We start from the raw sequence: 15,052 nt of genomic DNA, 5'->3' as shown, positions 1-15,052 counted from the left end.
CCTAGAACACGAGTGAGAAACCGATGGATCCCTCCAAGCTGTTCTATCTGCCCCTTCCTTCAGAGCCTGGAGGAGGGAAGGTGACCCCCCAACCTTTCCATTTCACAGCACATCCCTACAAAGCAAGCAGGATCTCTATGCTGCAGCCCTTCTCAGCATGGCAAATAGGAGCTGCTGCTCACATCAACCCCACATCAAAGCCCCCATTGAAAAACAGCTGCCCTCTGCCTGCAGCCAGCTCCGTGTCACTGCCGTCCCTTTGGTGACTGGCCTCTATGGGGACACTGCCACCCCCAGCAGGTGGGACAAGGCTGTGAGCAGGGCAGAGGGACCTGATAAGGAACCTGATAAGGAACCTGATAAGGCTCAGCAGGGGCAGGTGCATCGTGCTACATCAGTACATGGACTGAGCTGCAGGAAAGGATCTCCTGGGTGTCCAGTCCTCCCTGCAGCCCGACGGCTTCAGCCGATAACAAGAGCACTGCCCGATTGGGCCGATAACGAGAGCACAGCCCGATTGGGCCGCCCTCCCTTATAGGGTTCCACGTTGGGTCACACCGGGACAGGACCCCGGACCCCGGCACGGCGGCGGGCACTAGGACCGCACGTTGCCCTCCGCCCATGGGGGCGTGGCCAAAGGGGGCGTGGCCAAAAGGGGGCACGGCGCATGCGCCTTGCGGACATCCGCCGTCCCGCCAAGCAAAGATGGAGGAATACGCGCGGGAGCCGTGGTGAGGGAATGGCGGCCGGTGTGTGCGGGCTGTGTGCGGGAGGAACGGGAACAACCGGATGGGGAACGGGATAACGGGAACAGAACAACGGGAACGGGGCGGGAGGTGACCGGAGGTGACCTTGGCGACGCATGCTGTCATGGCCGCCGCTTCCGGGCTGCGTCACTGAGGCCTGTGTTCCTTGTGGTGCTGTAGGCCGCAGCCTGAGGGGCTGGTAGGCCGCAGGCTCCTCACAGCTCTATGGGGCCTCATTAAAACCAACGAGGCTTTAACACGGAGCATTAACCCCATTAATAACGCCTGTCCCGGCCTCAGAGGAGGCGGCTGTGCCTTTAAAAGCCGAATTTGTTGTTTAAAAGCGGTTCCTGTAGAGGCCTGAGGGAGGTGAAGGGGAAGACATGAAGGATTCTGCTGTATTGGGGTTGTGCTGTATTGGGGTGTGTTGATGTAGGGGAAGGAAGAGCTCTGAACACCATCAATTGGGATTGCCAGCAGGCTGAGTGCTCTGAATGAGCTGACAGAGGTGAGCTGATGTGATGAGGTGTATATACCTCATATTATATTGACAGACAAGTGCAGAGAAGGGAGGAAACACAGTGAGGAGTGAACCAGAGGCAGCACATCGCATGCAGGAAGCAGGGGATGGGGGTGAAAATAAAGCATGGAATGAGGCTACATCACCTGATTGGGGTTGGTTAGGAGTGTTGGAGATGGAAGCTTAAGACAGGCAGTAAAATGAAGGGCTGTGTGTGTTGGGAGACCATTCCTGCTGCTGTTTGTGGGACTCCAACCTCCCGCTGCTGATGGTGGGACTGAGAACTTTGAGTTCTTTTGTTCCAGGTTAAAGGATGATGGCTAAACATCATGAGTGTGCAGGGGGAAAGGAGAAGGAACGTCACGTGCAGAGCAAGGTCACAGAATCACAGAATTACCCGGGTTGGAAGGGACCTCAAGGATCATGTAGTTCCAACCCCCCTGCCTGGCAGAGCCACCAAACATACACCTTTACTAGATCAGGTTGCCCAGGGCCCTGTCCAACCTGGTCTTGAACACCTCCAAGGACGGGGCATCCACAACCTCCCTGGGCAGCCTGTTCCAGGGCCTCACCACTCTCCTAGTAAAGAACTTCCCCCAACATCCAACCTTAATCTTCCCTCTTAACTTAAAACCATTTCCCCGTGTCCTGCTATTGTCAGCCCTTTCCAAGAGTTTACTCCCCTCCTGGGAGTAAGTTCCCTTCAGGTATTGAAAGGCTGCAATGAGGTCACCCCGCAACCTTCTCTTCTCCAGGCTGAACAAACCCAACTCCCTCAGCCTGGTCAGGAAAGCTGATGCTCTGATGGCAGGACCTGTGAGCCCCAGGCTTGCTCTGTGTTTTGCTGGGGTTGCTGCTCACTGCCTTTGTTGCAGTCGTAGCCACCCAAGTGTTTGGCTTTTCTTGTCAGGTTTTGATGTCAGATGAAAGGAACACACCAGCTTGCTTTGTGCAGACGCTGCAGAACTCGCAGCAGTGGGAGCAGGGCTAATTGCAGGCTGCTGCTCACGGGGAGCAGGAGGATTACAAAGCTCTCATGCTTGGCAGCAGCATTGAAGGGGATGTGAGCCCCACATGAAAGCTCGTCTCTGCAGTTGAAAGCGTTTGCTGAGAGGAAGGTGCTGCTTGTTTGGAAGCATTTGACACTCCATGAAGTTGCCCTTTGGCAGCTCTGTACGGGCGTTGCTGCGTTTGGTTTTAATGAACTTCAGAGGCTCTGGATGCATCAGAAAAACCTTTTCAGTTTAACAACAGATGACTTTGAAGTCTCCCGTTTCATTAACCAGAACTAAGGGAAAGTATGAGGAACTCAGGAAAGCAGTGTTTTGTGCAGCTGTGAGCTGAGTCTCAGTGGAATTTGCCACTCAAGTTCCCCTGTAGCTCATGAGAAAAGTAAGATTAAAGTCCTAATACGTAATTAGGGCAGAGCTGGTTGTAAGCTGGAGTTCTGCAGAGGTTTTCCGTGATGGAAATCCATCTCTGTGCCACGTGTGAGGAGTTCAAGCATTCAGTGCTTCCTGCTGCAGGGGGACAGGCTGGCAGCCTTTTCTGAGCTGGTTTTGCTGCAGTATTTCCCCTGTTGGTGGTGATGCTCAGTAGCTGTGGGTGAAGCAGTGAGGTGGGCAGGCTTGCTTCCTCGTGCTGCTTTTGGGTTCTGTGCCATCTGCTTGGATGGAGGGTTTCCAACAGCAGTGCTCCAGAGTGGTGGATGTGCCACAATGGGTCGTGATGGAACACAGCACTTCCATCTTTGTGTTTCTTTGCAGTCCCTGGAGGATCGTAGATGACTGCGGAGGTGCCTTCACCATGGGAGCGATAGGAGGTGGCATTTTCCAGGCCATCAAGGGCTTCAGGAATTCCCCAGTGGTAAGTAAAACCATTTGAGCAGTGCATTAATCTCTGCTTTCTCTGTCCATCAGCAGTACAGCTTGCAAGCAGAAGGGAAGGCAGAAGAAACCCTGATACACGGGGCTGTGTGTTATTAACCTGGTCCTTCAGAGCCGCTTCTGCCTTTGCTTCTGGCTGCTGCACGCCAGAAGTGGAGCCAGGGCAGTTCTCCATCAGCCCTCTGCCTTCCTTTGAGTAGTGAGAAAGCCTAAAGGAGGAATCTTTCTCCCTCAGAATGATATGAGGGAATATGGCTTTCTGTAATTAACCCCTTAATTAAATATTGACGTTTTTCATAACTCAATTTGTTTGAAAGGGGTTTTTGTTGCAATGCACAAATGGAGCGTGGAAGGTGCAGTTCAGGTGATGAAAATCAGTTGCTTTCACTTCCAAGTTTTCAGCTGTAAGATCTTGGCTTCAAACACGGTGCAGATTTTGATAAGAGTAATCCCCTGTTTCTACTTGAACGTGGCTTCTAAAACTGGCTTAGAAGGGATGAAAGGGATTCTTGCTGGGAGTGGGTTTTGGTGTTCACGTGTGACCACTTCACTGCCTGAAGTTCCTTAATAAGCCATCAGTTTGAGGTGGATTTTAAGTATAAAATTCATACCTTCTTCTAAAACAAGTCAGGTCCTGCAGGCACTTCACACAAGTGGGGTTCTGTACGTTACCACGTTCTTTATTTTGCTTGAAACTCATTAAATAAATCTATCCACACTTCCAAGTGCTTGCAGCTAAGGCAGAGCTTGAGTGTATGTAGGAATCAAGCAATGTAAGGGTGTGCAGTGCTCATTCAGTTCAATTCCCAGCACACTCACAATATAGATTAAGGTAATGTCTGATGGTTGTACTCCATTTCTGCAGCTTACGGGTGTATTACACAAACCTGATCAGTAGTAAAGGAGCCGTAAAAGTGCAGTTCTTGTACGCTCCTCGTTGTGGTGCTTAGATGTAGGTGGTGTCCATGGCACGTTGTGGTGGTAAGACTTCATTCTTTCCTTCTCTCCTTATTGTAGGGTGTAAACCACCGACTGCGGGGAAGCCTGGCAGCTATTAAAACCAGAGCTCCACAACTGGGAGGTAACTGAATTCTCACTCACGTTGCCATTGTCTTTCCATTATAACCACGGTTTGGGGATGGTTTTGGTGATGTGGCTGCAGTATCATCTGCTTTCTCTGAAATGGTTCTTTTCTTTCCCCTGACGTGCTCACAGGTAGCTTTGCTGTCTGGGGAGGTCTGTTCTCCATGATCGACTGCAGCATGGTCAGAATGAGGGGGAAAGAAGATCCATGGAATTCAATCACAAGCGGAGCCCTAACTGGAGCCATCTTAGCTGCCAGAAGTAAGAAATGAAGCTCTGGGGAGGGAACTAATTGAGAAAGCTGCTGTATTCTAATGGCTGTTACAGCAAAGCAGAACTATGTGATGCTCAAACTGGAATTTACTTCAGAAAAGGAATTGATAATAATCTTAGACTTGTGTCCTGTGCTTGTGGAAGTAATCATTATGTCCTCAAACATTACCGTTGTTCTTTTGTTCCCCTGGGGAAGGGGGAGAGCTGCCTAGTAATTATTCCTTTATTAGTGATACTAATGAGGCTGAATGAATGCAGTGTTCGCTCGTAGGAGAGATGATAACTATAGAAAGAGCTGTAACGTGCAAAGTAATGTGAAGAAAAAGGAAACAGGTGTTTTGTGCTTTTATTTTTAGATGGACCTGTTGCCATGGTTGGATCCGCTGCAATGGGAGGAATTCTCCTGGCTTTAATTGAAGGAGCTGGCATTCTCTTAACAAGATTTGCCTCTGCACAGTTTCAGAACGGTAAGGAGCCCTCCCTGCAGCAGCACAAGGCTTTTGTTGTGCACTGTTTGCTGATGTACCCAGCCTTATCATGGAATAAATCAGCTTCCGAGTCTGTAAGAAGTCAAAGAAGAGCTGCGCATTGCTGATGCCGCAACAGCTTTTAAATTTCCTCTCTGTGAGATGACAGGTCTAGAGACATCCACACCTAAATGAAGTGGCAAGATTGGCTGTCAGGCAGCAGTGTGAAGGTATAGGAATTGTGGGGAGGGTAGGGAGGGGGGGGTTCCAGGCACAGGGGAGCACAGGAGGGTGGAAGAGAGAGATTTATCTGAGCAAAATGGGGGTGGTGTTATCAGAACAGCACTGTGAGGCTGGGAGCAAGGCTGAAAGCAGGGCTGCCAGGCTGAGGAGCTGCTTTCTGCCCTGCCCCTGGGGCACCCACATTGCATGGTGTTGGCAGGGTTCAGTCCGTGCTGTGTGTGTCCCTGTGGCTGTGCTCTGTGTGCAGCTGATTTCAGTGAGGTGGTAAAGATCAGGCAGATACAGGCAGGATATTCCAAACAGGGGTGGTGGGGATGATTAGATTTCCAGAAACTGGATCCCTTTTGTTTTCTAAGTGCAACACAAGCTGAGATGTCAGTGAGTCTGTAACCATTTATGTAAATACATGCCTGATTGAAATAATTAATGCCTCTGTTGGCCCACCTCATTTTGAGAGGAATACAGACAAAACCACTAGTGTTGAAAGGATTAGTGGCAAGCCTCTAAATCCTGGTAGGATTCCTCTCTTAGGTTTGTTCACTGACGCCCTTTGTTCTGTCTAAATTGGTACAATTTCTGTAACAATTTGGCAATACAAAAGCTTTCTAAAATGAACCTGCTTTAGTGAAAGGGTATCATCTGTCTGTCACAGTTGATTCTCTTTAAGCTTGGCACGTAATAAGCATATTGCTTCCCTCAGCAGAATGTCAGTAAGAGGAGTCGGGAAGCTGATCCACGACTTGTTCCATTTCACTGCCTTGCTTTATTGTGGGGCAAGTTACCGTGGAGAAACCTTTACAGAGAGGCTGGGTTCAGCTGCAGGGCAGTAAGGCAGAGGTTTCCAGTGCCTTCCGGTGACTGGAAATGTTTATCTCCCATCGTTCTGATTTGTTTTCTTAAAAGTAAAAGAGCTTAAAAAACAGTTGAACAGGTGTAAAGCACTTAAATGTCTTGGAATGAAAAAATGAAGTCAAACATGAAGTCTTGTTATTGGCTCCGTGAATTTCAGAAGGGTTTTATTTTAAAGGAAAGCACGTCTTTCTGTGTTTCTGACTTTTTCTTTCTCCTTACCCACAGGCCCTCAGTTCTCAGATGACCCCTCCCAGCTGCAGCCCTCTCCATTTGGCGACTACAGACAATACCAGTGATCACCCTCGTTCTGTTAGCTCCTATTGTAGCTGAGCTGTAATTTAAAATGCTGGAGGATCAGGATGTGGTATGTCTTTACACCAGTGGTAGTCTCTTACCCAAACCATGCCAAGAGGACCTTCAGCACTTGGCAGTGTAAAACTGCACAGAACTTTTAGAAGATGACAGATCTATTTATTGGTAACAGATTCCATTGCTGTAACGTTAATACATGTCTGACAGAATACATGGAGATTTAAGATAAGGACCAAATGGAGTCTTGTAATCCTTTGGCCACGGGCTAAAGTGAATGTCTGTGAAGTCTTCTCTGGGGTGTGGCGTTAACCATTCCACATCTGGAATTCACCCTCTCCCTGTTTGGATTTAAGTTGCTATGCAAAATTTGGGTTTATGTATACACAAATTTCAGCTTAAGGGGAAATGTTAATGTACGTGCAGGTTTACATTCCAGAAGTGAGTGTTACGGGCCAGTGAAAGCTTGAAGGCTCTGTGTGGTTGGAAAACGCATTGCACTGCACCTGCATGTGTGCTTTCAGCACAGTCTGTTGGCTTTTTGCTGTGGATTGAGCCCTCTGGTGCTCTGAAGGCAGCACAGTTCTCTTGGCTCTGTGTTTTTGTTCTTTAACTCCAATTCTGAAGGCACGTTCCCTCTTGTCAGCAGCTAAAAAGAAACCATATTCAGTAGGGTTTTCTGTTGTAGGTCTTTCCTAATAGGTGTATTGTATCAGGAAGTGCCAGCAGGTGAGAGCATTCAAAGGCTTGTGTAGCATTCATTATCCAGGACAGCTCAGAGCTTTTCTTCTACCCAGAATTGATCTCCATACTGTCAGTAGGAGAGCATGAATGTAACACAGAAGTGCTCAAATGGCTCAATTAAGATTGTACAATGTGTGTATGCAAGCAAGATCCTGACCATAAGGTTCCTATGTCCCATAGAAGATTTCCTCACCTGTTTCCACCACTTTGCCTGTCCTGCGGCCACTCCAGGACTGTTTGCTGCTCTGCTTCCTTGCTGTTCAGTGTTGTTGCTGCTGGTGTGTCATTTTTAAGCATCTTTAGCACAACAGCCTTGTGTTTGTGAAGGCTTGTCTCGCTTTGCCTCTTACGTGGTTGCTGAGGTGAATTGTAAAGGATTGACTTGGTTTGTTACTCAGCCAGAGTGCTTGATCTGTTTCTAACTGAGATCCCAGACACGGAGGGGTGAGCAAATCCCTGGCAGGTGAGGGGAAATTAAAGCCGGATACCTCATCAGTGCTGCGTCTCCCCTGGGTATCCAAATCTGCATGTTAATCAACAGATGTTTTCCTCTGCTCTTTATATAGATAGGATTAGCACACTGGGTGTTGTTCAGTGCTGTGTGCCCAACTCTGATGGCCCTGCACCACCTTCCAGGCTGTGCGGGGTCAGGAGGTGACTTTATTGAGGCTGAGCAATCCCTGGCTGGGTGCAGGAGCCCCCAGCACCCCCAGCCTTTCCTGGGTGCTGTCAGGGGCTGGGCACGCAGCACCTGCTCCATGGGGACCATATTTAAGCAGCACCCTGGACATCTTGAGTGATCTCTCCCAGCACTGTTTGGTTGGGAGCAGACTTTGGTGGGGTTGGGGCAGGGGGGTGGTGGTGGTGCAGGATTAGATGGGGCTCCATCTAAGCCTTGCATTTGGCAGTGCCCAAAGCCAGGCCAGGTCCAAACAGCCCCAAGAAGGGCCACCATGCACCCCCCCCCCTCACCCTGTTGTGAGGTTACAACAGGCTTCAGCTTCTCAAGAAGAGCTTTATTCAGCTCAGCCCCTCCCCTCTAATCCCCCGTTGCCACACGGTCACTCACAAAGCTCTCCGCACAAGGGCAAGCCCCTGATGTGAGGTGCTGCCCTTTGCTCCCCACATATTAACCAGGTTATAGGGTCTTTGCTGGCTGGCTGGGAGCCCTGCAGGGTGAGCTGACAGCTCTCTTCCCCTTGCTGTTCCGAGGAGGAAAGGCAGCAGGTCCCTCTGCCCTATAGCCCACCATGCCTCCAGGGAAGGGTTTCCTGCCCTGTCATCTCCACAGCACCCACAAGTTTCCTGCTTTGCTGCTGTCCTGACTCACTCAGGGCAGGATGGAGACCACAGCTTGCAGGCAGCTCCCAGCTGTCCCTGACACACTCCTCAGGGTGCTCTCCCCAGGAGCCACTTCACCATCACAGCCCCAAAAAACCAGACCGACACCACCAGCACGACACTGAACTACTGACCTCTTTATTTCAATCAGCTACAGCAGCTCTACATTCCCCTACAACACTGCCCTTCCTTCACTACCACAGACAGCGAGGGAGCCGAGTACACTGCGGTGGCAGCAAGTCTTCTTAAAGCTTAGTATTAAATATTAAATATTCTCTCATTTATGTTTACATTACTTTGTCAAGAAAACAAAAACAAAGACAATTAAAACTTAAGTTAGGTGAATCTGTGCCTGTGCCCTGGGCAGCAGCACCGGGCGTCACAGAGCTGCCCCCAGGAAGGCAGCTCTGCTGGGAGGGGTCTGTACAACCTCCAGCCCTGGGCCTGGTGCCACGCAAGTGCTTGGGAAGGGAGTGCTCAGCAGTGCTGGGAGCGGAGCACTGCAGCCTTTACTGGCAGAAATGGGCATGCCTGAACTGTGCTGCAGCCAGAACTCTGTTTGGAGGAGGAGAGACCTTAACAGCACCGCAGGGCCGGCCTCCCCTCAGCCCCAGCACATGGAGAAGGGGGGAAGGATTTGGTCGACGGAACTTTGCTAAAGAATTTTTTTGTTCACTGTATAATGATAACAAATCCAACAACAACCCCAACCGGTTTTGAGTCTTCCTTTGATTTTAGCAAAGAGAGTTTAAAAAGCACTTAGGAAGCTTGTACTAAAATCAGGCGCTCTCAGAGGAGAGAGTCGTCTGTGCACCCCCCTTCGAGTCCGTAGCGAAACTCCTGCAGGTTGGACACGCCGTAGAAGTGGACAAAGGCTGCAGCCACCACGAGCACATGGAAGATCTGATGTGACTGGAACTGTGAGGAAGCAAAAAGCCCTTTGAGCCGGGTGGAAGCAGGCAGAGCAGTGCAGGGAACAGAACAGCTGCCTCGTGCTGCTCCACCACCACCCCGGGACTAACTGCAGAGCCTCCCCTTCCTTGCTCCCTGGCAGCATCACCTGCACTGTGAGCCCAGCCTCCTTCTCTCCATCTCAGAGATCCCTACCATCAATTCTCATCCTCTCAGCTCCCCATGAGGCACCCCATCACCCCTCACACAACTCACCCAGATGTCGAACTTGCCCGGGAAGAAGCGCTCTGGAATGCGGGCGGCGTAAAGCCCCGCACCCGTGATGTACATCACAGCCATGAGGAAGAACCAGCCCATCTGCCCGACTGTGGTGGCCTTCACGAACCCCTCGGCGATGGTGAAGTGCATGGTGGGCACCACACCGCTCAGCCCCAGCCCCAGAAAGACACCTGCAACAGAGAGGAGAGATCAGCAAGAGGGAGCACACGTGAGGAGCGCAGCCCTGCCAGCCCTGCTGCCGGAGTCATTTGTTTGTTGAAGCTGCTTGGAGCTCAGGGGAAGGTGCTAATTAGCAATGTAGGAATTTCCAGCTGTCAAATTTAATTAGATCAGCAGAGGGCTGACAGCACCACAGCAGGATACCAGAGCAGAGGGCTGCGGTTTGTAGTGGCAGCAGGAAGGTGGCCCTGCAGCAGCAGGCAGGGTTTGGCACTGCCACCCACTCGCTTTACGCTGCAGGAGCAAAGCAGCTCTGTCCCACAGCAGGCAGCTGTGATCTGTGCCAGCACACCCACACTAATGCTGTGTAGGTAATGGTGGGGCTGGGCTCAGCCCTGTTTCCTGCCTCCTCCTTGACACAGCACTGATGTGGGTGCACGTATAGAGGCCTGCCCTGCAGCCTCCAGGACAGCAGAGGCATGGCAGCACACACTGTGGAGACCAGGAGGGAATTTGTCCCTCTCTGGATGAGCTGCAGCTCCACACTGCCAAACCACATCCAGGATAATGAGCCTCTGTGTGGCACAGCCTCAGGCTGCCCAGCTGCTGCTTATAGGGCTATTTCTAACCACCGCCTGCCTGCTCCAAACCTCAGCCTTGCTGAGTGCCAAGAGGAGCTCAGACCAGCCCTGCTCAGTGGAGGATGCAAATCTCCAGCACAGTGAGAGGAAGGAGGAAGCCTCCCTGCTACAGAACAGCGTGGTGCTCCAGGGGAATGAATGCTGCAGGTGCTGGGAGCTCTTTGCAGCGCCCTGGAGCTCTGCTCTAGCACAGAACCATCAGCACAACACAGTGGCTTCTTCCCAAAGTGCACTACAAGGCTCCTTCCTGGGGCTGGGGACTTGTGATGAACACATAGTGCTCCTACCTGCTCTTGTCTGCCGGTGCTTGGGGGTGGCAAACCGGTCCCACTGAGCAACAATGATGGCGGAGATGCCCAAGACGCAGACAATGGAGAGGTAGATGAGTCTTGGCTGTGGGGAGCAGTAGAACGAATAATAGAGCCAGGGGACGAAGCTCCCCATGATCAGCAGTGCAATTCCTGAATAATCCAACCTGCAGCCAGAGCAGAATGAGAGATACACGCAGGTGAGCCCCAAAGCCTGGCCCCTCCTGCATCATCTTGGCACTTGGTGCCATGCAGTCTGTCTGCACCCAAACGGAGTTGAAGCCACCACCCCACGAGTATAACTGCATTGGACAGCAGATTCAAGTCTCATCAGTGCAAAAAGAAACAGGAGAAGGGACCTGGGGCTTACAGGGATGCAAGCAGAGCTGGCAGAGTGCAATGAACACTTGCTGTATATGCAGGAGCAGCACAGAGATGCTGTACGCTCAAACCACCACGACAAGGGGTGGGCATTAGTCCTTGTGCGTGTGGATTTGATTGCTCTCCCTTTGCAAAGTGCTATCGATCCAGGAACAATTTCAGCACGGAAACACAGTCGGCTGCATTTCCCACTGCCACAGCAGCCTTGCAGGAACCCTCCCCAGCACACAAGGACATTCCTGCTCAGGGCAGGCAGCACAGTTTGTTCCAGACACGAGAGCCCATGGGATCTGGTGTTTGTGCATAGGAGATTGGCAGGATTTCCCAGCAAGCAGCACCCAAGTAAATGCCTTTGATAGACTTCAGTGAGCAAGGTCTCAGTTGAAAGCCTCGCTGCTTCTCTCCCTGTGCCATGGAGGCTGATGTGAACTTAACTTAAAGAGCAACGCTGACCTCAGAGACGAGCACTGGCCACTGCCCAGCATTTCCACTTTGCCGGGAATCCTGTTTGTTTTGCTTTTCAATTTGGTTTCAGTTCAAATTGGATCTGACTCAGAGCCTTTCAAAACATCCAGTAAACTGGAAGACCCAGAGCTGCCCAGTGAGACCAGCACCGTTCCTCACTGTGCTGCTCTGAGAGGCACTGAGGCCATTCTCTCAGGTTCCTACAGGTTCCCAGTCCTCATAGGCTCCATTCCCTGAGGATATTAGAGCTGCTGCCAGATGCTGAGATACAGGACAGAGCCATCCCAGACCCTGCTCCTTCTGAGCCCCACACTGCTCCCTTCCCCTGAGAACAAAACCTCAGTGAATGCAGCACTCAGAGGGGAAGTGCTGTGAGAAGTCAGAACATCCCGAGACCGCAGCGGTGCTGACTCACTTGGAAAAAGTCCGTGAGACCTTCTCTGAGTGACAGTAGACAGTGTGGAAAAGCCAGGAGAAGCTGAGGCACAGCACCGCCCCGAGGAAGAACATCCCGAACACAACCTTCTCCTGGAGAGGAGCCATGAAGTACATGTTGGGCCGCAGCATGGTCAGGATCCCCAGGCAGAGGAACAACACAAAACCTGCAGTATATACACAGCAAACGGGAAGTCAGACAGAGGAACATCCAGCATCGACAGAGGGAACACAACAGATGGAGGATCCCTGAGACAGGCTGAGAACGCTGGCAGCAGCACAGGGAAGGTGGTAAGGGATACAGGGGGGGGAAGAGGCCAGCATGGCAGGCACAGAATCAATGCCTGGGGGTCTCTGCCTTACAAACATGATGCCTCCTTAGTAGAGCAAAGAGCCAGGAGAATCACAGAGGCTGCACACATCCTGGCTTTCAAGGAGAGGTTTTATGAGACACTGTTTTGCCCAGGACACATTTCTCCATCCCAGGAGCAGAAACAGCTGACCTACAAGTGCTGTGCAGTGGGAGCAGTCTGGCCACAGCACAGCCAGCACCTGAAAACCCTGAGCCTCTGAGTCCCCATGCAGGCCAGAACTCTGTAGAATGTCCCAATCCATGTCCAAATGGGGCCATTGGCTCTTGAAAAGCATAAATGACACCACTGAGCTCAGGTCTCAGTGCTGCTGTGAGGGACTGTCCCTATTCTCCCTTCACTCTGAAGCCCAGGAGCTCCCAGCCTCCAGCAACTGAGCTGCCTCCACGTGCAGAACCAGAGGGGTACGTGATCCTAAAAGGAAGGCGGTGGGCATCAAGTAAATCCCTTGGAGCAAACCTGTCCTTCAGAGGCCACCCCTTGCCTCAAGCATGGGGGCACAGCACACCTCCAGCCCTACAGAAGCTCTGAACAACCACACACCCCCCCCCTCACCTAGCAAGTGAGTCCAGATGTTGCCTGTCTCGGTGTGTATTCGGAAGATGCTCTTGAAGCAGGCTCGGAAGGACGGCATCGGAGGTCGGTGCCCGTGCAGGAGGTAATCGTTGTCCTTCAGCCAGTCGGGCAGCACATCGTAAGGGATCACACGCCAGCGCCCTTCCCATACCTGCAACAAACCAACTCGTGTTGGTGGCCACCAGGGCTGGCAGCAGCAGTGATACAGCCCAAAGGTTCAAGCTGAATCACCCTGGGAGCTCAAACTGCAGGTCTTGCCTACAGAAAAGGCCCCAAAACTCTCCTCTGGGAGAGGAACTTTGGCTTTCACAACACCCCGTGGAATCCCTTACACCACCCACATCCTGCGCTGCACTTCCACATCCCCTAAGGAGCTGCAGACAATGGGCAGCGTTTAACCCTTCAGCACACCGAGTCTGCTCCCAGCACTGGAGGATTCCCTTTAGCTTTAGTCCTAAAATGAAGCCTGGCTGACAGAACCGTGCAGGGCCTCATGTATTGCCAAACATGGTGACCACGAGCACCAGGTCTGAGCAGTGGCACCCAGCAGCATTTCAGCTCCCAGGCACTGACAATGAAGCTGCTGCTGCTCCTGAAGCCCAGCAGAGCTGAGCACAACCTCCAAAGGAGGGATCCCACGAAGCTCCCATACCTTATACACAAACTCCTCCATCTTCTCCATGGCGTGATGAGCCTGCAGGGGCAGAGTCAGCACACGGACCACCTCCTCCTCTTCCTCACGGGCCACCGGGCACGGCGGGTCTTCAGCCTGGACACAGAAACAACCCCAGAGGGAGAAAGAAACCCCAGAGGGAACCATGGGGGGCACAGGGACCCAGAGAGCAGCCGGGGCTCCATCCCATCCCATGGGGTCGCCCAGGACCCACCGCTCCCCATCACTTATATAACTGGCTCCAGCCTCAACCCCGTCAGGCTAATCCCGGCTTGATCCCGGTTTCAAGGTGGTTTTACAACGAGGGATTTTCATCCTTCCAACCAAACTAAAGGAGACCCCAGGGCTCAGCCTGGAGCCCCCCGGGGCACATTGAACGGCCATTAGCAGCGTCATGAGCTACGATCCGTTTGGGGCCCAAACCCTCGGGGCACAAACCGATCCCGGTTGGATTAACGGAGAATCACGGCACCGTTAAAGCTGGAAACGACCTCCCGGATCCCCCCATCCCGATCCGGTCCCTCCGCCGTTCCGAAGCATCCAATATATCCCCGTTATTGGGCACAGCGGCTCCTAACGCCCCAACCGGGCACATATGGGACACATACCGGACACATACCGGACCATACCGGTCTCATCCCGGTCACCCCGCCCGTCCTTTACCGATCCCGTCGTTAACCGGTCACACCGCCCCCCCCCGTTCCCGCTCCTTACGCTGCCGTTCCCGGCCGTTCCCCGCTCTCCCTTCTCGTCCAGCAGCGGCCCCAGCTCCGCCAGCTCCATGTGGGCCCGCTCCCTCCCGGTTGCCGTCAGCCCGTTGCCCTGAACGGCGGCGGCGGCGGCGGCTTTCCGGGACGCCATAACGGCGGAGACGATCGTGGGCTCCGTCCGCGTCCTGAGGAGGAAGAACGGAGTGAACGACACCGGAACCGACCCGACACCGGAACCGGCCCCGCGTCCCGGAGCGGCACCGACACTCACCGGCCGCTACATCCCGCGCTGGGCGGCGGCGGCGGCACCGGAAGCGACGCTGAGGGAACGGGCCGCTTCCGGCCTCCAAGCCCCGCCCCCACTGGGGTCTTGCAGAACTCGCGCTATGATTGGCTGGAGCTGCTGCCTGTCTCTCTCCTCTCCCACACAGCCGCCCGCTGCGATTGGCTGAGCCTCACAGCTGGTGGGAGACGCTCTAGCGTGGTGGTGCCGTCTCTCTGGTCGCGTCCTCTGCTGCCCCCTGCAGGCGGGGAGTGGAATTGCACGGGGTGCGCAGCGCCGGGGGGGCGCACCGGGAGGCACGGAGCGCGGTGCTGTCACCGCATCGACACGGCATGGACCGGACACACCGGCCTCGTCCTCCCGTCCCCTGTCCGTCTGTCCCCCGTCCCGCTCTC

The 15,052-nt window shown here is 53.0% G+C and overlaps 2 protein-coding genes across 2 annotated transcripts; one reads left to right on the top strand and one right to left on the bottom strand.

The window, feature by feature from the left end:
- The first annotated feature begins 605 nt into the window (after nt 1–605).
- On the top strand, nt 606–7,520 carry TIMM17A (translocase of inner mitochondrial membrane 17A). Its single transcript, XM_015884985.2, has 6 exons — nt 606–731; nt 3,033–3,132; nt 4,170–4,233; nt 4,368–4,496; nt 4,865–4,975; nt 6,296–7,520. Exons 1-6 carry the CDS (start codon nt 622–624, stop codon nt 6,364–6,366), a joined length of 585 nt encoding a protein of 194 aa, XP_015740471.1. The 5' UTR covers nt 606–621; the 3' UTR covers nt 6,367–7,520.
- Nucleotides 7,521–8,579: 1,059 nt separating this feature from the next.
- On the bottom strand, nt 8,580–14,752 carry ADIPOR1 (adiponectin receptor 1). The gene is made up of 8 exons (XM_015884983.2): nt 14,646–14,752; nt 14,379–14,559; nt 13,644–13,760; nt 12,971–13,142; nt 12,025–12,211; nt 10,743–10,930; nt 9,632–9,825; nt 8,580–9,382 (listed from the first exon to the last, which is right to left on the bottom strand). Exons 2-8 carry the CDS (start codon nt 14,523–14,525, stop codon nt 9,254–9,256), a joined length of 1,134 nt encoding a protein of 377 aa, XP_015740469.1. The 5' UTR covers nt 14,526–14,559; nt 14,646–14,752; the 3' UTR covers nt 8,580–9,253.
- Between the last annotated feature and the right edge of the window lie 300 nt (nt 14,753–15,052).

This window comes from Coturnix japonica, chromosome 26 (genome assembly GCF_001577835.2).
Source record: "Coturnix japonica isolate 7356 chromosome 26, Coturnix japonica 2.1, whole genome shotgun sequence".
Taxonomy (NCBI): Eukaryota; Metazoa; Chordata; class Aves; order Galliformes; family Phasianidae; genus Coturnix; species Coturnix japonica.
The sequence above is the reverse complement of the archived record's forward strand: the minus strand, read 5'-3'. Positions and strand labels throughout refer to the sequence as shown.